The 20,673-nt window shown below is 53.8% G+C and overlaps 1 protein-coding gene across 1 annotated transcript; it reads left to right on the top strand.

Moving 5' to 3' along the window:
- The first annotated feature begins 1,497 nt into the window (after nt 1-1,497).
- Nucleotides 1,498-18,253, top strand: LOC142285615 (aquaporin-3-like). The gene is made up of 6 exons (XM_075333284.1): nt 1,498-1,605; nt 14,045-14,171; nt 16,172-16,309; nt 16,856-16,974; nt 17,313-17,530; nt 18,061-18,253. Exons 1-6 carry the CDS (start codon nt 1,498-1,500, stop codon nt 18,251-18,253), a joined length of 903 nt encoding a protein of 300 aa, XP_075189399.1.
- Nucleotides 18,254-20,673: the final 2,420 nt, after the last annotated feature.

Below are 20,673 nucleotides of genomic sequence, written 5' to 3'. Positions count from 1 at the left end.
GGGCGAGAGAAACATCGCATTAAACTTGCATTACATCGGTGTAACGCAAGTGCAGTGCGAGAATCGGAGGAGATGGGGAGATAAATCCCTCCCCTCTGCAGCAGCGCAGGCCCTCCCTCTGCAGCTGTGGTCTGATCACACGATCGGACCACAGTCGCATGACAGTCGGCTCCCGCTGTGCTGCGAGAGTGAGCTGAGTGTCATGCGAGGACTTGCACTTAGCCCCGTGTGGCCTCAGCCTAAGGCCTTGGTTGCACATCCACACAGATTCTGATGCGAGATCATCAGAAGCGATATACTAATGACCCTTTGTTGCAGGTGACAGACGAAGGTCATGCGACTGTGATCCAATCTTGCCATTGGGTCACAGCTGCAGAGAAGAGAGAAGGAACACTTTTTCCCAATCTCCTCCACGGACTGTTTCTGCATGTATCGCACTGCAGTCAGATGACATGCGAGTGCAGTGCAATTTTTCACACGCTCCCATAGACTTGTATGGGGGCATGTGAGCTGAGAATCCCTGCCAAACGCAGGATGCTGCAATTCATTCCGCACGTGTTCTACGTCTGCTATCCGCGATAACACACGGAGAACCGGTAATTTGCATACTCACGTGGTCCTTGCAGCTGTCCAGGGTAGTGATCTACAGTCTCCGGTCCTGCTGACTCCCCGCTACTGCTGTTTCCGGCCGCAGTGAAGTGAATATTACATGAGCATAATGAGCGGCGGTCAGCAGCAAGTGACAGCAGCGGCAGAGACAGGAGGGCTGGAGAAGGTGAGTAAAGATTTGTTATTTTTTTCTCTGACAGGTGAGTTTTCTCCGGCGCATATCACACGGGACCGCATCCACACTACATCCGTGTGGTACGGGTGCGGGCCGTGTGACACCCGTGATGCCGGAGAAAAACGGACATGTCAGCGTGACAAACACACGGACACATGTAAGTACGTAACGGACACACGTTCCGTTCCAAAATACTTACGTGTGTCCAAACCATTAGTAATACTTAGGTCCACGTGTGTACCTGTCTCCGGTACGTGAGAAAACTGTCAAACACGTACCGGAGGCACGAACGTGTGACAGAGGCCTGAGGCCCCACTCACACTTGCGCTATTTTGACGCAAACGGAATCCGTCACTAATGTAGTACAGTTCATATATTTACAGTGGAAGCGCGACACCATGTGGACACAAGCGGGTACTGCATGACATACTCACGCGGCATATTAACGCGCTTCCACTGTAAATAAATGAACTGTACTACATTACTGACGGATTCCGTTTGCGTCAAAATAGCGCAAGTGTGAGTGGGGCCTTAGAATCGCTCAAATATCTTATTATTAAATTATCAAGTAACCTGCTTGGCAATGAATGAGTTAATGGATCACAGAATCAGCTGCACTTAGATCAGGTCCTCTCCATTCCCCGGTATCAGGATATAAAGGGCAGCTGTGGTGGCAGAGCAGCTTTTCTCTCAGGGTCAGGAACATGGAGGACATGGATGCTCATGCGCAGTGCCTGGAGAAGGTCAGGAGTACACTCAGGACCACCAATTCCTATGTGCGCTGTGGACTGGCAGAGTTTTTGGGAACTGTGATCTTAATTGTAAGTAAAGTGTTTTGTAATGTTGCTATGTCTGATATCACAGCTGCTGCAGAACCTCTTTAGAGAAGGACCTCCCTATTCTACTTGTGTAACAAACTTGGGAAAATGGAGGCGCAAATCTATGGCCTGACAATAACTGGTTTATTATATCTGGATTGTATTTTTCTCACTAAAGGGGAGTGACTCGGCAGCAAATCAATCTGATCAATAATGTGGCTCCATAGTAATATCTTCAAGTATAAAGGACAACTAGAGGGGAGACCACCCTAATTTCTGTCACAGGTACAGTATGTTGCGGGCGGGGGGTGCGCTGCTCGACTCCGCGCTTGCGGCTCGGGTCCGGCTGCTGCTGTTGCTTGGTGGCTCGAGCGGTGGGCCGAATCCCGGGACCTCGAGTGGCGCTCCTCGCCTGTGAGTGAAAGGGGTGGTCTGTTGGGGGTTTGGGATGTCTGTTTGTGATGCCACCCACGGTGTGTGGTGAGGTTGGGGCACCAGCGCTGCTCTGTACGGGGATCCCGGGAGCGATGACAGGTAGCAGCTGGGATGTTTCTCTCCCCCACCCCCACACGTGGGTAGGGGGATTTTGGTAGTACCGGGGCCCAGAATTGACTGTAGGGTGGATTGCGGGGCTTGGCCAGGTGCAGGGTCGCGGGGGCAGTGCCAGACGGCACGGTGGTACTTACTCAGCCAGTAACGTACACGGAGCCTCTGATAAAACAAACAGCTGGATGGACGAGTCCCACAGACGGCTGTGATGGTCACTCCTGGTAGGTTGGCGGTAACTGTCTCTCCCTGCACCGGTGTTGTGTTCTCGGCCCCGATGGCTTCCCACCAGTAACCCGCTCCCCAGCGGTATATTTGCCGGAGGAGCCCCTTTTTGCCCGCAGGCGCTGGCCCTGGGAACTATAGCTGGGGCGGTAGCTGTATTTCCCTTCACGGTTGAGCGGTTGCCTTCAGTCGGGTCTTTGCTGTTGGGGAAACCCCGGAGGTTCCCGTCGCTGATGGATTTGACCGGTTTAACGGCGACTCCAAGCCTGGTCGGGGTCCGTAGGCCCTGCCGAATGGTGCTGGCCTCTCTTCGCTGCCCGGTCCGGTACCGGCGGGCCACCGCCCGTCCCCGGTCCTTACGGTTGTGCATCAATCGGCCTCGCCTGCAGACGGTCACCACCGTCTGCCAATCTTGCTCGTAGGTGCCCGGGCCACGTACCCGGACACGGTCAGTCTGCTCCACTACTATCGCGGGCGGAGGAGGGGACGCCGCGCTCTCCCCACTGCTCTGGTCCGGCTTCTGCGGCCTGCTGCTGCTCGGTGGCTCGAGCGATGGGCCGGATCCCGGGGACTCTAGCGGCGCTCCTCGCCCGTGAGTGAAAGGGGATTGGGTTTTGGGATATAGTTTATTGTCCGTGTACAGCTGGAAAGACTGTTCCCACAGACGGCTGCACTTGCTTTCCCCAGTAGGTGACTGTGACGGTCCCTCTGTCCTGCACCTAAGTTGATGATGGTTGCGATGGGTTCCCACCGGTAACCCGCTCCCCGGCTTGGATATGGGCCGGAGGAGCCCTACTTTGCCCGCAGGCACTGGCCCTGAGAAACTGGTGCCCTGGCGGTGGCGGTGTCTCTCTGTAACGGTTGGACTGTTGCCTTCAATCGGGACTTGGTTGTTTGGAGACAGACGTCCCCTTCACTGACGGATTTGGCAAATTATGGCGACTCCTAGCCTTGCCGGGATCCGAAAGGCCCCTGCCCTGGTGCTGACTGTTCTTCGTATACTGCTCCAGACCGCCGGGCCACTACCCATCTGCGGTCCTTCCAGCAACCTCCGAGCAGTCACCCCTGCGGACAATCACCGCCGTCTGCTGACCTTGCTGTCTCTTAGCCCGGGGCACACACCCGGACTAACTTCAGGCTTTACAAACTGTTTCTTTTTCACTTTACTTCAGCTTCTCTCCTAAACTCATCTGCTTGTTTACTCCTTCCACTTCTCCCTCCAAACTCTATCTTGACTCTTCCTCTCCCTAAACTCAACTGCCTGGTTCTTCCCGCCTCCAGGGCTGTGAACTCCTCGGTGGGCGGAGCCAACCACCTGGCCCACCCCCTGGTGTGGACACCAGCCCCTGGAGGAAGGCAACAAGGATTTCTGGTTAGCTTTGGTGTTCCTAACTGGGGTGTAGGGTGTGATGACCTGTGACCCCTGGCTTGCCCAGGGCGTCACACTACCACTTCCTCCACTCTCCAAACTCAACTCCTCAACTCCACACTTTTCCCGCCTCCAGCACTGTGAATTGCTCGGTGGGAGGGGCCAACCGTCTGGCTCCACCCAACTTGATGTGGACATCAGCCCCTGGAGGGAGGCAACAAGGATTTTGTGTGCGGCTGATATGCCTAACCGGGGTGTGGGGTGTGTTGTTGCAGTACCTGTGATGACCTGGCTTGTCCATGGCGCCAAAGGTACATAGGGGTGCAGTGTGCTAATCAGTGGCAGCAAGACAAACTCCATATCCTGAAGGACTAATGTGACGGCCTGGGTATGCCAGGGGACACAGGTCACACACCACCACACCCTACATCCCAGGTAGGAACATCTAAGCTAACCAAAAATCCTTGTTGCCTTCCTCCAGAGACTGATGCTTCACACCAGGGGGTGGGCCAGGCGGTTGGCTCCACCCACCGAGGAGGCCACAGCTCTGGAGGCGGGAGAAACCAGGCAGTCAGCTCAGGGACGAGCTTGGGTAAAGAGGAGTCTAGTCAGGGAGGAGGAAGTGGAAGGAGTGGAGGAGTAGCCCAGACAGGGTTAAAGTAAACAGCTAAGTGAAGGTGAAGGAAGAAAAGTAGTAAAGGAGGAAAGCAAGAGTGGTGACAGAACAGAGAGAGCGTGCAAAAGCCTGAAGTAGTCCAGCTGTGTGCAGGACAGGTCAGCAAGGTCAGCAACGGCGGTGACTGTCTGGAGGGGGACCGTTTGGAAGTTCCTGGAAGGACCCCGTAGGCTGTGTGCCCGGCGGTCTGGAGCAGTGTTCCGAAGGACAGTCAGCACCAGGGCAGGGGCCTCTCGGACCCCGGCAAGGCTTGGAGTCGTCATAATTTGCCGAATCCGTCAGTGAAGGGGACGTAGATCCCCCAACAACCAAGTCCCGATTGAAGGCAACAGCCCAGCCAGTGTAAGACACCGCCACCGCCAAGGCACCAGTTTCTTAGGGCCAGCGCCTGCGGGCAAAGAGTAGAGCTCCCCCGGTCCAGCTTGAAGCCGGGGAGCGGGTTACCGGTGGGGACCCATCGCAACCAACAAGTACACAAAAGGTGCAAGGAAGAGGGACATCACCGTCACCTACCGGGAGAGCAAGTGCAGCCGTCCGTGGGACCGTTTATCCAGCCGTTTGGTTTACCGTAAAAACTGTGTCAACGTCTCAGGCTGAGTACCACAGTGCCGCAAGGCACAGCGCTGCCCCCGCGTCCCTGCGCCCACCAGGCCCTGCACCTCCCAAACCATCACCGGGCCCCGGGATCACCAACCCCTACCCACGGAGGGGCGACACAACACCTGGCTGCTCCGCATCACCATCCCCGGGACCCCTGTACAGAGCAGCGGTGGTGAAATAACCACAACCGTGGGTGGCGTCACGGACAATAATCATCCCCACACCCAACAACCCCCCTTTCACTCACGGGCGAGGAGTGCCGCTCGAGGGACCCCCGGGATCCGGCCCACCGCTCGAGCCACCACTGAGCAGCAGCCGCCGGACCCGAGCAGAAGGGGTGAGCGTAGTGTGCTGACACCCTCCTCCCTGCCCGCGACAACTTGGCGTCACGAACAGGATCTTACCGCTCTGCCGTCTGGTAGAGGTGCACCTTGTTACCGCCGGAGGTATCCGGCAGAAAAATTTCAGAAGCCGCCATCTTTGGCGCGAAAAGTTCCCGCTCGAGCAGTAGAGGCGCGAAGGCCAAAACCCCGCCCCGAGAGAGGAGGGGCCGGAAAGAGCTAAGGGGGACGCGATGGCGGCTGGACGCATGTAGCTCTGCTATAAAAGCAGAGACGCCAGGACTCTACAGCGATACTGGGTTCCTGGAAGGCACGATTGCCAAGATGTACAACCCAACTCCCAACGAGGAAGGCACGGCGACGTGGTTGAGGGACCGGACTGTCCCGCTGAGTAATCGTCTGCATGCCCATATGCAACTCCTCCTGGAGGAGTGGGAGACCGACATGGCGGATGTGGTGGCTGCTATGTGGAGACGCGAGGCAGAAGAGGATTTGGAGGAGCGGGTAAGCGACCCACGCCCCTGTATTCCTGAGGGATCGGCCGTTGGAGCTGAGGGGCCCGGCCGGCTCCCGCTCACCCTGCCTCTCTCCCTGCTACCCGTAATAGCTGCTGCAGCCCCGCCATTAGGCCCGCTACCTGCCCAACCGGTAGCGATGCCCGGCCGCTCCGGCGGACCAGCCGTCTGCAGACGTCCGGGACGTCCCTGAAGTATACCAGGGGGAACCGCTAGAACCGCGGCCACTTAACAGCATGGTGCCAGAAGTCCCAATAGAGATTGTGCCAGACCCTGAGCCCGAGACCGTGGCCTGGATGAAGGCCCGGGTGATGCAATTCCACCAGCGTCAGCAGGATCAGATCTTCCTGATGATGGAGCAGTGGACCAACTAGGTGGAGGAGCTGCTTACAACTGCCCCGAGGTACGGAAGGGGAATGGATGTAGCAGAACCGACTGGTGACCCACGTCCCTATGTCCTACCAGGACCGGCCGCTGCGGCTGAGGGGCCCGGCCTAGTCTCGGCCTATGCATCGCCCTTGCCGTTACTTATGAGGCGTCTTAATGTCAGCTCGCCTAATCTGCTGCTCCGTGCTACCGCAGAAGGGGCTGAAGTGCTGGATGTTGGAGGCCAGGAGGCTGCGACAGCTGGCGGCAACCCGCCTGACGCAGAAGCACGAGATGAAGACTCCGGCCCTAGTCCCAGGTCTGCTGCTGAGTTTGAAGAGGAATATAAAAAAAAAGCAACAATAAGAGGATAATGTCCTCCAAAAATCAAGTATTACTCACAGCAAGTTGGGCTGCAGTGTGTACATCGCCCTGGCCAAAAACTGATGCTCTAGCAGGATACAGCTAAACCCCCACTAAGTGGAGACATCACAGGTGCAGGAGAAGCACATCACACACACACCTTCATGGAATGGAGGGGAGGTGACTGCTAGATGATAAAACTGCACACAAGTGGCTTGCATAGAGCGCTGTTCACATGCAGATGACACAGTCACAAACCCGCAGCCTATTAGGTAACGCCCTTCTATTAGATCAGGCGGGCTGCCAAGCCGTACTCCACTGTATATCATGCACGGACAGACACTCTACAATGCAAGGCCCAACAGAAAGGGGCCTGGCTGTATCCTGTACAAACAAAAAAATATGAGGTTTTTGTTGGTATTTATGGCCATAAAACGTAAGCCTACACCCTCGTCAAGGGACCTCATGTCTGTAGGTCCCTACACTAAATATAAAAAAAGCAACAATAAGAGGATAATGTCCTCCAAAAATCAAGTATTACTCACAGCAAGTTGGGCTGCAGTGTGTACATCGCCCAGGCCAAAAGCTAATGCTCTACCAGGATACAGCTAAACCCCCACTAAGTGGAGACATCACAGGTGCAGGAGAAGCACATCACACACACCTTCATGGAATGGAGGGGAGGTGACTGCTAGATGATAAAACTGCACACAAGTGGCTTGCATAGAGCGCTGTTCACATGCACATGCTGTTCCTCTTATTGTTGCTTTTTTTATATTTAGTGTAGGGACCTACAGACATGAGGTCCCTTGACGAGGGTGTAGGCTTACGTTTTATGGCCATAAATACCAACAAAAACCTCATATTTTTTTGTTTGTACAGGATACAGCCAGGCCCCTTTCTGTTGGGCCTTGCATTGTAGAGTGTCTGTCCGTGCATGATATACAGTGGAGTACGGCTTGGCAGCCCGCCTGATCTAATAGAAGGGCGTTACCTAATAGGCTGCGGGTTTGTGACTGTGTCATCTGCATGTGAACAGCGCTCTATGCAAGCCACTTGTGTGCAGTTTTATCATCTAGCAGTCACCTCCCCTCCATTCCATGAAGGTGTGTGTGTGATCTGCTTCTCCTGCACCTGTGATGCCCCCACTTAGTGGGGGTTTAGCTGTATCCTGCTAGAGCATCAGTTTTTGGCCAGGGCGATGTACACACTGCAGCCCAACTTGCTGTGAGTAATACTTGAGTTTGAAGAGGCAAGTGAGCGTTCCCGCTATGTAGGAGACCCCGTGGTTGTCCATACCCCGTGTGCCGGTGGAAATGGGTACCGGGTGCCCCTGTCACCGCAGGCATGTCAGTGCATGTTTGATGTGCCGGTGGCAGAGGATGGGTCCGCCTCAGCAGAAAAGTACGAGTAGGGCAGCGGGTGCCCGCGGCAGCAGTCCCCGTTGGGACCATCATTGTATGTTGTTTGAAAAAGTTTGAAAGAATGATAAGAAAATGATACAGAGTACCTCACCTGATTTACCGTGATTTGAAACCGGCTGGAGCCGGCACCGTTGTCCCTGTGGGGACCGTTAAAAAGTTTGGCATGGAGGACTATCCATGGACAAGCCCGTGAACTTGCAGGGCAACCACAAACGTTAGTGGCTTGTAAATAAGTTGTTTACCGTTACCGTTTTCCGCAATGCCGCCTTCGGAGAGGCAGGTTGGAGGGAGGGCCCTGAGCAGAGCAGGCTGGGGCCCAGCCACCAAAGGAACCGGTGGCTACCCTCTGGAGGGAAGGACAGATCCCGCTCGGGTAACTTGTGCTGGACTGTGGGTCAAGGGGTGCTGCCTGGGCTTTAGGGGCAGCATCAGGGCCAGGTTGCTTGGGTGGGAGAGCGGAAACCGTAACCGTAAACCGTTATGCAACGTTAAAAAGAAATGTGCCTCCCGTCTTGGGAAGAGTTATTATTAAAAATGTAAATGTTATTTTACCATGTTTCTTTTTCAGAAAAATAAAACCGGTGTTGGACGGCAGCCCGCGGACGGTCTGCATTTTGCTAAGGGGGAATGTGTCGCCCTGGGCAAGCCAGGGGACACAGGTCACACACCACCACACCCTACATCCCAGGTAGGAACATCTAAGCTAACCAAAAATCCTTGTTGCCTTCCTCCAGAGACTGATGCTTCACACCAGGGGGTGGGCCAGGCGGTTGGCTCCACCCGCCGAGGAGGACACAGCTCTGGAGGTGGGAGAAACCAGGCAGTCAGCTCAGGGACGAGCTTGGGTAAAGAGGAGTCTAGTCAGGGAGGAGGAAGTGGAAGGAGTGGAGGAGTAGCCCAGACAGGGTTAAAGTAAACAGCTAAGTGAAAGTGAAGGAAGAAAAGTAGTAAAGGAGGAAAGCAAGAGTGGTGACAGAACAGAGAGAGCGTGCAAAAGCCTGAAGTAGTCCAGCTGTGTGCAGGACAGGTCAGCAATGGCGGTGACTGTCTGGAGGGGGACCGTTTGGAAGTTCCTGGAAGGACCCCGTAGGCTGTGTGCCCGGCGGTCTGGAGCAGTGTTCCGAAGGACAGTCAGCACCAGGGCAGGGGCCTCTCGGACCCCGGCAGGGCTTGGAGTCGCCATAATTTGCCGAATCCGTCAGTGAAGGGGACGTAGATCCCCCAACAACCAAGTCCCGATTGAAGGCAACAGCCCAGCCAGTGTAAGAGAGACACCGCCACCGCCAAGGCACCAGTTTCTTAGGGCCAGCGCCTGCGGGCAAAGAGTAGAGCTCCCCCGGTCCAGCTTGAAGCCGGGGAGCGGGTTACCGGTGGGGACCCATCGCAACCAACAAGTACACAAAGGTGCAAGGAAGAGGGACATCACCGTCGCCTACCGGGAGAGCAGTGCAGCCGTCCGTGGGACCGTTTATCCAGCCGTTTGGTTTACCGTAAAAACTGTCAACGTCTCAGGCTGAGTGAGTACCACAGTGCCGCAAGGCACAGCGCTGCCCCCGCGTCCCTGCGCCCACCAGGCCCTGCACCTCCCTCACAATCACCGGGCCCCGGGATCACCAACCCCTACCCACGGAGGGGCAACACAACACCTGGCTGCTCCGCATCACCATCCCCGGGACCCCTGTACAGAGCAGCGGTGGTGAAATCACCACAACCATGGGTGGCGTCACGGACAATAATCATCCCCACACCCAACAACCCCCCCCTTTCACTCACGGGCGAGGAGTGCCGCTCGAGAGACCCCCGGGATCCTTCCCACCGCTCGAGCCACCACTGAGCAGCAGCCGCCGGACCCAAGCAGAAGGGGTGAGCGTAGTGTGCTGACACCCTCCTCCCCGCCCGCGACACCTACACCCCAGTTAGGCACATTCAGCTAACCCAAAATCCTTGTTGCTTTCCTCCAGGGGCTGATGTTCACACCAGGGGTGGGCCAGGCAGTTGGCTCCGCCCACCGAGGCGTTCACAGCCCTGGAGGCGGGAAGAAACAGGCAGAACAGTTAGGGAAGTGGAAGTAGAAGGAAGTGGTAGAGAAGCTTGAGTAAAGAAAGTGAAAGGTGACAGAAGTAAAGCCTGAAGTTGGTCCGGCTGTGTGCCAGGACAATGTCAGCAAGGTCAGCAGACAGCGGTGATTGTCTGGAGAGGTGACTGCTCAGAGGTTGCTGGAAGGACCGCGGACGGGTAGAGGCCCGGCGGTCTGGAGACGGTATACGAAGGACAGTCAGCACCAGGGCAGGGGCCTCTCTGACCCCGTCAAGGCTAGGAGTCGCCATAATTTGCCAAATCCGTCAGTGAAGGGGACGTAGATTCCCCCCCCCCCCCCAACAACCAAGTCCCGATTGAAGGCAACAGCCCAACCAGAGTAGGAGAGACACCGCCACCGCCAAGGCACCAGTCTCTCAGGGCCAGCGCCTGCGGGCAAAGAGTAGAGCTCCTCCGGTCCAGCTTGAAGCCGGGGAGCAGGTTACCGGTGGGAATCAATCGTTACCAACACAGAAACAAAGGTGCAAGGAAAAGGGACATCACCGTCACCTACTGGGAGAGCAGGTGCAGCCATCCGTGGGAACAGTCTTTCCAGCCGTGTGGTTTACCGTAAAACTGTCAACGTCTCAGGCTGAGTGAGTACCACAGTGCCGCAAGGCACAGCGCTGCCCCCACGTCCCTGCGCCCACCAGGCCTTGCACCTCCCTCACCATCACCGGGCCCCGGGATCACCAACCCCTACCCACGGAGGGGCAACACAACACCTGGCTGCTCCGCATCACCATCCCCGGGATCCCCATATTGAGCAGCGGTGGTGAAATCACCACAACCGTGGGTGGTGTCACGGACAATAAACAATTCCCACATCCAACAACCCCCTTTCACTCACGGGCGAGGAGTGTCGCTCGAGAAACCCCCCGGGATCCGGCCCACAGCTCGAGCCACCACTGAGCAGCAGCCGCCGGACCCGAGCAGAAGGGGTGAGCGTAGTGTGCTGACACCCTCCTCCCCGCCCGCGACACCAGGAAAAGGAACATCACCGTCACCTACTGGGGAAAGCAAGTGCAGCCGTCCGTGGGAACCGTCTTTCCAGCCGTGTGTTTTACCGAGAACTGTGTCAACGTCTCAGGCTGAGTACCACAGTGCCGCAAGGCACAGCGCTGCCCCGCGTCCCTGCACCCCACCAAGCCCTGCATCTACCACCTCATCACTGGGCCCCGGGATCACCATCCCCTACCCATGGAGGGGCAACACAACTTGCTGCTTCACACAATCACTCCCGGGATCCCCATACAGAGCAGCGGTGGTGTCAACAAATCACCACAACCGTGGGTGGCGTCACGGACAATAAACAATCCCCATACCCAAAAACCCCCTTTCACTCACGGGCGAGGAGCGCCGCTCGAGACCCCCGGGATCCGGCCCACCGCTCGAGCCACCACTGAGCAGCAGCAGCCGGACCCGAGCAGAGGGGTGAGCGCAGTGCTGACACCCTCCTCCCCGCCCGCGACACTAACAACTGCATTATGTGCCTGAGCCTATTGACATTGCATGTATGGGGATTAATATTACACCTTATGAGGAGTGTTATTGTGCCGCCCCCGTGCCAGCAGCCGGGCTGCTCGGATTCGAATCTGTGGTATGGCTCAAGGGACTCTACCAGACCCGGGGGTCACGCAGATGTACCGCTTGGCTGCAGCTGAACTGCTCGGGTCCGGGCTCGTTTGGTGGGTGGCTCAAGCGCCTCTGGACCCGGAGGTCACATCGCTCTGCAAGGGGTTGCTGGCGATCTTGATGGGGGTGGTTAGGTAGGTGTACGGCCGGAGCCGTGTTTGAGTTTGTGACGCCACCCACGGGACATGGTGAAGGTGTAGACACCACCGCTACAGTTACGGGGGCACCTGAGGGAGATGGTCATTCAGCAAGATGTTAACCCCTCCATGGCAGGGATGGTGGCCCCGGGACCCGCTTGGGGAGAGTAGTGGTTGAGCGGTGTGCGGCTGGATGGCACTGTGGTACTCACGATTATTGACACACACAAGTCTCTGGTGAACAAAGTTGATGGTGGTCGGTGCCCGCAGCCAGCTGCGTCTTGTCCCCCACCCGGGTTGGTGGTCTTGGTCTTTCTCCTGCACCTTGTTATGTTTGTATAGACTGCCTGTGCCTCAGCAACGGGAGTCCACTCCCCAGCTGTGTATGTGTCAATGGAGTCCGTTTGCCCGCAGGCGATGGCCCGTGGGATCTCTCTGCCTGTGCGGTGGCTTTCTATCCCCCTCAGTGGGCTGTTGCCTTCTCTCGGGACTTGGGATGGGAAAGGACCTAAGGTCCAGACCTCAATCAGTAAATTCGACGTGGTCCAGTGGCTTCTGAGCCTTGTTCTGGGTCTGAGTACCCCCCTGGTGCTCCGGTTTTCAGTCGGTTCCCCGATTCAGTACCGGCGGGCCACGTCCCGGTCCCTTACGGTTCCACCTGGCCGTCTTTCCGGCCCCTGCAGGCCAGGCCACAGTCTGCCTCCTAGCCAAGGTGTGCGGGCTACGACCCTCACACCTGTCAGTTTTCACTGCAGACCTGTCACCACAGGCCTGCTGCACACTCCTCTTCACAACTCCACTTCCAACTGACAACTCACAACTGACAACTAACTGCCCTGTGTTTCCTGCCTCAGGCCCTCCGGACTCCTCAGTGGGCGTGGCCAACCACCTGGCTCTGCCCCCTGGTGTGTCCATTAAGCTTGGAGGGAGGTGACTAGGTTTTAATGTGGTTGGCTGCTGTTACCCTTTTTTAGGGGGACTGGTGTTGTGGGGCCTATCTGTGACTACCTGGCTAGTCCAGGGCGTCACATAGACACTTTGAATAAAAAGGGATGTATTTGTACGGGTGTTGTGGAAAACTGTAACGCCACCCACGGTGTGTGGTGAGATATAGCACCACCGCTGTTGCTGTGGAACTCCTGGGGAGATGTGATGGCAGCTGGATGTTACTCCCTCCATGGGCAGGGATGGATGTCCCTGGGCCCAATGTCTCTGTGCAGGGGATGATGACGGCAGGTGCCGGCGCACCTGGTTGGACCGGGAATGTTACTCACTGTTGAATAAATCACACAAGTCCTTAGGTAAACCAAGGTGATGGTGGCCGGCTGCCGCAGACGGGTGTATCTGGTCTCACACCTGGGCCGGTGGTCAATGCCCCTTTCCTCTGCACTTTGTGTTTTCTGTGATAGACTTCCCGGTGTGTAACGCAGGAGTCCGCTCCCGGTCCTTTGATTGTGAGCCGTGCCCGTCAGATGCTGACCTATGGGATCTACTGGGCCCTGGCAGATGCCCTATCCCTCTGTGGGTGGTTGTCTACTTTTCGGGACTTGGGTTGGAACAGGACCTAGAATCCTGCCCTCAATCGGTTAATTAGCTAGGCAGTCTGTGCTGATCCTGGGTTCAGCGTCCGAGTACCCCCTTGTGTGCATGGTTTCCGGGTCGTTCTCCGGTGTCGGTACTGGCGGGCTCCAACCCTGCCCCAGTCAACCTCGGATCTGCCGAGCAGTCTTCCCGTCTCCTGCTGGCGCGCTGACCACTGTCTGCCACCTAGCCAATGTGTCAGGGCTCTGACCCTGACACCTGTCAGCTTCACCTCTCAAAACTAAATGTTTTCCCACCCCGGGCTCTCCAGACCCCTAGGTGGGCATTTCCTTTCCACCTGGTCCTGCCCACTGGTGTCTGTCCTTCCCTGAGGGAGTGGCTAGGGTTTCAGGTTGGCTGAATTAACCCTGTGTGGGATGGGTGTTATGCAGGGGCCTAATCTGTGTGACTACCTGATTTTGCCAGGGCGTCACATTATCTCAGTAGGAAGGATGCTCTATGATTATTCCACATATATAAATGGGGCTTGTGTAAGGTGTGCGGCTCTGCAGCCTCTGTATGACTGTTCCTATGAGGAAAGGGTAAATGCAGATATTGTCCTACCAAATCTTCTTTCTTCCTCCTCAGCTGTTTGGCTGTGGGTCGGTGGCTCAGATGGAGTTGAGTGGTTTTGCCAAAGCTCAGTTTCTAAGTGTGAATATGGCGTTTGGTTTTGCGGTCACTGCCGGTGCCTATGTCTGTGCTGGAGTCTCAGGTAAGAGCGTTACTAGGGGTGTTCACAACTGTACACTTTATACATGAGTCCCCAATACATAATGTTCAGCTGCACTCGCTATTCTGCTGGTGTAGTTACTGTGTACATACATTACTGATCTTGAGTTGCATCCTATATTAGGCCTAGGACACACAGCAAGAAAAATGGAGCAAGTGGAATGCGATTTAAAAAAAAAAATTGCATTCCACTAGGACCAAAATAAGTCATGTCGCCCACCTGTAGCGGTCGCCTCGGACTTCACTCCACCTTCTGGGACGCCACAGGGGCTCCACTAAATTACCGCTGGCCACAGGTATGTTGGGTTTTCATGGGAGTCGTGACGCCACTCACTGTTTGCAGTCAGGGTTATGGGTGACCGCCACTGCAGGTTTAACGAGCGTCTGGGGCTGATGGAGTCTGCAGTCGGATGATATGGCCTCCCGTGAGTGAGGCTGGCCCCAGGGGCTCGGGTGTGTGGAACAGGTCCCAGAATAACTCAGTCTCAGTCCAGAAAGTCTTTCAACTTGTTTACTCACTTTTTGGTGTTTGGTGAGATACCTGGGCAATACTGAGATTAAACCAAGTCAGGGGTTATCCGAAACAAAAGTGCTAGGAAGGAGAGTAAACTGCTACCCTCAGTTCGGCCTGAAGGAGTTCCTGGTTCTACCTGGTTTAATCACAGCATCGCCCAGGTACCTCACAAACCAACTAAAAGTAAGTAAACAAGTTGAAAGACTTTCTGGACAGAGACTGAGTTATTCTGGGACCTGTTCTACACACCTGAGCCCCTGGGGCCAAGTTCACTCATGGGAGGCCACTCCATCAGCCCCAGACGCTCGTTAAAACTGCAGTGTCGGTCACCCATAACCCTGACCGCAAACCATGAGTGGCATCACGACTCCCATGTAAATAAACCCGACATACCTGTTGCCAGTGGTAATCAAGTGGCGCCCCTGTGGTGTCCCTGAGGCGACTGCTGAAGGTGGGCAATACAATGCCACCCGTGGTGTGCGGTAACGGGGATTACCGCCGTTGCTGATGAGAGTACCTGAGGGAGATGGAATGGGGACAGCCAGATGACATTACCCTCCACTGGTAGGAAAGGCCTCGGAACTCTGTATAGTGGGGTGCAGGGCCGGTTGGAAGCAGGGGAGAACAGTGTACTCAGGCAGCATCGGTGATGAAAAGCAGACTCTGACAACAAGGTAAACCAAGTCTCTGGGTGCCGCTGCCCTCTTGAGGAGCCCGTCCAGGTATCCATCCCCTATAGTACTGCCAGGTGGTCCAGAGCCTGCCTCCATGCACAAATTGGAAGTGTTCTGGTGGCCCGTAGGCATAAAGTTGTCCAGGCCCCGCTCCCTACTGTTGGTAGTGGAGCTGTGCTCTCAAGGGCCATTCCCCCCCCCCCCCCCCATTGCTAGTGCCCCTGATCTGAGCTTCGTGGGGACAGTCCATGAAGTAACTATCCTCCGCAGGTTAATTATCGGGTTGCCTGAAGCTACTCCCTGACCTAGGGTCCAATACCCAACCATGCTTTTGGTCCCAGACCGGTTATTAGACTCGAGCTGCTGACCGTCCTCCAAGACCAGGTCTAGGCACACAGTCCCAATACCCCACGACCGGGTCTCTGACTCCTTCGGGCCCAGACCACTGTCTGCAACCCAACCTTTAACTCCCCAGGAGCCACACACTCCCCAGCTCCTTGCTGTTCGAGGGCTACCACTCCACTGTTCTACTTCCCTCCCACCAGTCTGCCTGACCCCCTAGGTGGGTGGCCCTATTCCAGCTCAGCAGATGCCCACTGGTGTCTGACAAGGGTGTGGTGAGAGGTGTGGTTGGGATTTTGGATGCTGATGGAGGCAGTACCATAGGTTGGGAACCCAGAACCATGGGGGGTTGAGTCATGCACTAAGATAAAGAGCATGCAGTACCCTGTGATGCCCTGACTAGTCCACAGGTGCCACATGGCCTTATAGTAACTATTTGCTGTTAAACTCCAGGCGCTCACCTCAATCCGGCGGTGTCTTTCTCAATGTTCCTCCTGAAGAAGATGACCTGGAAGCTGATGCTCATCTACTTCCTGGCCCAGTTCCTCGGCTCTTTCATTGGTGCTTCTCTGGTATTCGCTTTGTATTTTGGTAAGAAACTGAGCAAAGAAATTAGTCTTTGGATGCTTCGGCACACGGGCTCATTATGAGCGGACACCACTTTCAACAGATCTTGGATACAGGATATAATAAAGGCTGCAGAATAGAACATTCTGTTAATTTTGCATTGCAGATATGGGCAAAAAGTGGCACCTAATGAGAACTTTAGTTATACCTCCCTAGTAAAAATCAAAAATTGAGGTTCTCCTTAATTGTAATACTTAATGTCACCTGTGGAGGTGCTTTAGGGGAAATGTATACATGGAGTTTACAGCCTATCTCTTGGGCTCTCTGATTGTGGCCCCCTGGCAGACTACTTTTCAGTGACTCTGCTAACCTAAAGGATTGAACAGCACAGACCGCACTTTTACCCATAATAGGCTAGTTGAAAATGGGTTAATGAACTTGACAACCCCTATAAAGATCCACCTAGGGAAAGGTGCAGTCCCTTTGATACAGCAGTCTCTGTCCTGTATCTAGTTTCCCCCCCCTAGATCACCATTCACTTGCCAATTCTTCTTTTTTGATGCGATCTAGATGCCCTTCACGTGTACAGTGGTGGCAACTGGACGGTGTATGGACCACAGGCGACTGCTGGGATTTTTGCATCCTATCCATCGGAACATCTGAGTGTGGTTAATGGTTTCTCGGATCAGGTAAAGTCTAAATGTCAAGGAATATATAGCATGTAGTATGGTATAAGCTACAGTTTGACTGCATTAAGCTGGAAAGGACATGAGATGGAGGATTGAGACTGGTCACAAGACTACCAGAAAGCTGATTGGCCCAGAGCTGCTCCTCCCTTAAGTCCTTTCCAGACAGAGATAAGTACAGGGGCTGCACAAAACAATACTATGAACCTGTAGCTCATGAATTGCTCAACACTGCAGTAAAAAATATATTCCTCCAGGAATAGGACCACCCCCTAAAAATTCTATACATATTTATCCTTTCTTGAGGTTAACAAAACTATTTCTTCTGTTTTTTGCCCAAGGTTATTGCCACAGCTGCCTTGATGATTTGCATCTTTGCCATTACTGATGAAAAAAACAACGCAGCCCCCAAGGGCCTTCAGCCATTTGTGATTGGTCTGATAGTCCTTCTGGTTGGCCTGTCAATGGGTTTCAACTGTGGATATCCCATCAATCCAGCCCGTGACTTGGCACCTCGAATCTTCACTGCATTTTCTGGATGGGGCCTAGAAGTCTTCAGGTTTTGTCTTTCTTTTTGGGTTTTGTCTGTCTTTTTGGGTTTTGTCTGTCTTTTTGGGTTTTGTCTGTCTTTTTGGGTTTTGTCTGTCTTTTTGGGTTTTGTCTGTCTTTTTGGGTTTTGTCTGTCTTTTTGGGTTTTGTCTGTCTTTTTGGGTTTTGTCTTTTTTACTAAATATAGGAAAGCAAATGTGATGTAATGATCTGTTCATGGCTAGCATGCTATAAGTCTGCAATCTTCAGAGCTGAAATCTTCCAGTATCCCTTGCAGGCTCAGCATCTGTAGAGGCTTGCTATGCTGACTTGAATACTGGGAAGCGGTATCTTTACACCAGTGTTGTATGGGAAAACTTTTTTTTTTTTTTTTATTTTCTTCCTTACATTTTTGAAACCTCCAGTTAGGGGGTTTTAAGCTTGCTGACCGTTTCCAATAACTAGCATGGGTACTTTAGATGGCTAAGACATTTCACAAATTATTGTGTTGACCTTAAGTCGCCCAGGTTGACTTGTTCTGATGGAATATTTGTCTTCTAGGGCTGGAGGTCACTGGTGGTGGGTACCTGTGGTGGGTCCAATGATTGGTGGGGTCATGGGGACAATTCTCTATGACCTGCTCATTGGCATCCATCATGAACCAAGCCGACGCAAGGAGAACCGTGAAGGAAATGGAGAACGTCAACCTCCTGAATATGAGTTTGTCCAGTCGGAAGCTGAGAGCTCAACGTGATCAGCCATAAACTGATGATTTTAATGGCCATCTTTGTGAAATTTTACAATGTTAACCCCAAAATATGATCCCCCTCTTTGTTCATGTGACTGGATATTTGATCATAAAAAGCAGCCCAAACATCTTCTCGCCTCGGCAAGATCAAGGTTTCTGACCGGTCAGTCTCGCGGTGAGGACTGTATTGTATTGCAGGACTACAGAGTGTTACATCTCTGATCAATCGTCTTTCATCTTCAAGAGTCTCTGAAACATGGAAGCTGGAATCTGACCTCTGCGAGTGGCTGCAGCCTTTTTTTTTTTTTTTTTTTTTTTAATATCCATGCCTTTTTAAGTGGTTTTATACTGATTGCTCGGGGGGTTTTTTTTAACCTGTTTGAGGAACTTTTATTTCAGGACAGTCACTGGGACTTCATCTTCAACAGATTTTATACAATTTTCAATAAAGAAGACCACACCACACACTTGTATGCATGAGTTTTGTTTTTTTTTTTGAGGCGGTCCTTAAGTCCGTCAGGTAAAGTATGGGGAGCTAGAAGCTTCTGGAAGATGGTGCTTTGCTCTAATTGCAACATTTCAACTAATTTATGAAATAACCCTTCCCTCCCCATTATGTGCTGTTAAACCAGACGGAACTTGTATAGAGCGGGCACAGGAGCAGAGCCCGCATCTTTCCTGGCAGATGATGGCTGCAGTCATCTGCCTCCAAACAGCTGAAGCAAAACTCAATATCAGTGTCATTGGATATCATTTCATTGCAGACTACATTTCCCACGATGCCTTTCTTGCTAATATTGTGCTTATATTACATCAGCCAGTGACGACAGTGTCATTTGTAATCCTAGTTATCCTCTCCTCACTGGGCATAAAGGGTTAACCATGTAAGGGGATGGTCGCAATGGGAACAAGTCTCTGGGTATAGCTAGCCTGGTGGGAGGGGTCAACAGGCAGTTGAGAGTACATGGAGGTGTGCGGACGTGCCGGAGCTGGGTCCATGTAACAGTGACCCCCAGGGCACAGGAGAGAGAGGTTGCCAGGACGGGTACTGGAGATACGACTGGGACTGAAGAACGAACGAGGTACAGGGCCCTAGGTCAAATGGTTTGGCAAATATCTTTACGGTGATGACACCTTCATGGACTTCATGGAACCAAATAATCCGGGAGCATCAGCAGTAAACTAGGATCTGAGTTCACACTTACCTCCCCACAGGGTCCGCACTGCCTGCCGTATGGAGGAGACTGTAGCCCAAAAGGGAAAGTCGGAGTCCCCTAACGATCCACGCTACAGGGACTCAAGCTACAGAGTACTGGGGACAGAGCAACCTGGGTCACTAAATCAGCCCTGATACTCCTGGGACCAGGAGTATCCATGTGAGTAGACTGTTAAAGTTAACCTGGTGTGGTCTCCATAATTATACACCATACATCTCCCAGGCACAGCCCTACCACCATAGCTGCCACTACCACAATCCCTGGGAGTACCCACAATGAGCAGCGGCGGTTTCCCATCCTTAACCAGCAGGTGGCGTCACGAACATTAACTTTATTATTCTCTGTAAATATCCCCTTTTTATTAAGCATCCGCAGGGCACAAGACCAGGCAACTGCCACCAGAATGACATTACCAACCACAACTGCCTGGGACAGAGTACCCCCTTCCCTGGGTGAGATAAGTACTGAGCATGGTAGTGCCCGATCATTGCTAGTTATGAGTACCAAGCACCCGAGCATGGTAGTGCCCACTCATCACTAACTAAGTACAGAGCACCGAAGGTGGTGAGGGCACTAGGCCTCTGAACTCACATGGATATTGGGACAATAAAACTTACACCTCTAATCTTAGCTAATGAAGGATCCTTTGTCTAAGTTTAGTGTTTTAATGTCTATTTATTATACCACCTCTGTGTGATGCCCTGGCCTATCAGGTCGTCACAGGGTATTGTGCAATCTGCCCTTCTGCACAGTATCCACTCCTCCTTGGTTACGGATCCTGGTTCTTTGGTGTTGCTAAGAGCTTAGCCAGTCAAAACCCTAGAAACACTTTACACCGAACCCACCAGACACACCATTTGGGGGCCTGAAGGGAATAGGGCCACCTACTTGGGGAGAGTTGGTAGGGGAAAGTGGAAGGAGTAGGAGGTTGAGTGGTGACTCTGAGGGAGAGGTCACAGGTAGGAGCGGGGCTACTTGACTACTAGGTGGCAGATGTTGGTCTGGCAGAAGCTGGAACCCCAGTGGCAGGGGATCGTATCAAGGGGTATGGATTGCCGAGGAGGGCGGCCAGTGGCCTTGAGCCATCTGCGGGCAGGGGCCAGGGCACGACTGGGTACGTGGACCCTAGGCTGGGAAGTAGCTTCAAGCATCCTGGTAATTTACCCGACGGGGGTGAAGCCTTCAAGATTCATCCCTCACCCGCTCCAA

Source organism: Anomaloglossus baeobatrachus, chromosome 2 (assembly GCF_048569485.1).
Source record: "Anomaloglossus baeobatrachus isolate aAnoBae1 chromosome 2, aAnoBae1.hap1, whole genome shotgun sequence".
Classification (NCBI taxonomy): Eukaryota; Metazoa; Chordata; class Amphibia; order Anura; family Aromobatidae; genus Anomaloglossus; species Anomaloglossus baeobatrachus.
Note: the sequence above shows the minus strand (reverse complement) of the source record. Positions and strands in the feature narration are given on the sequence as shown.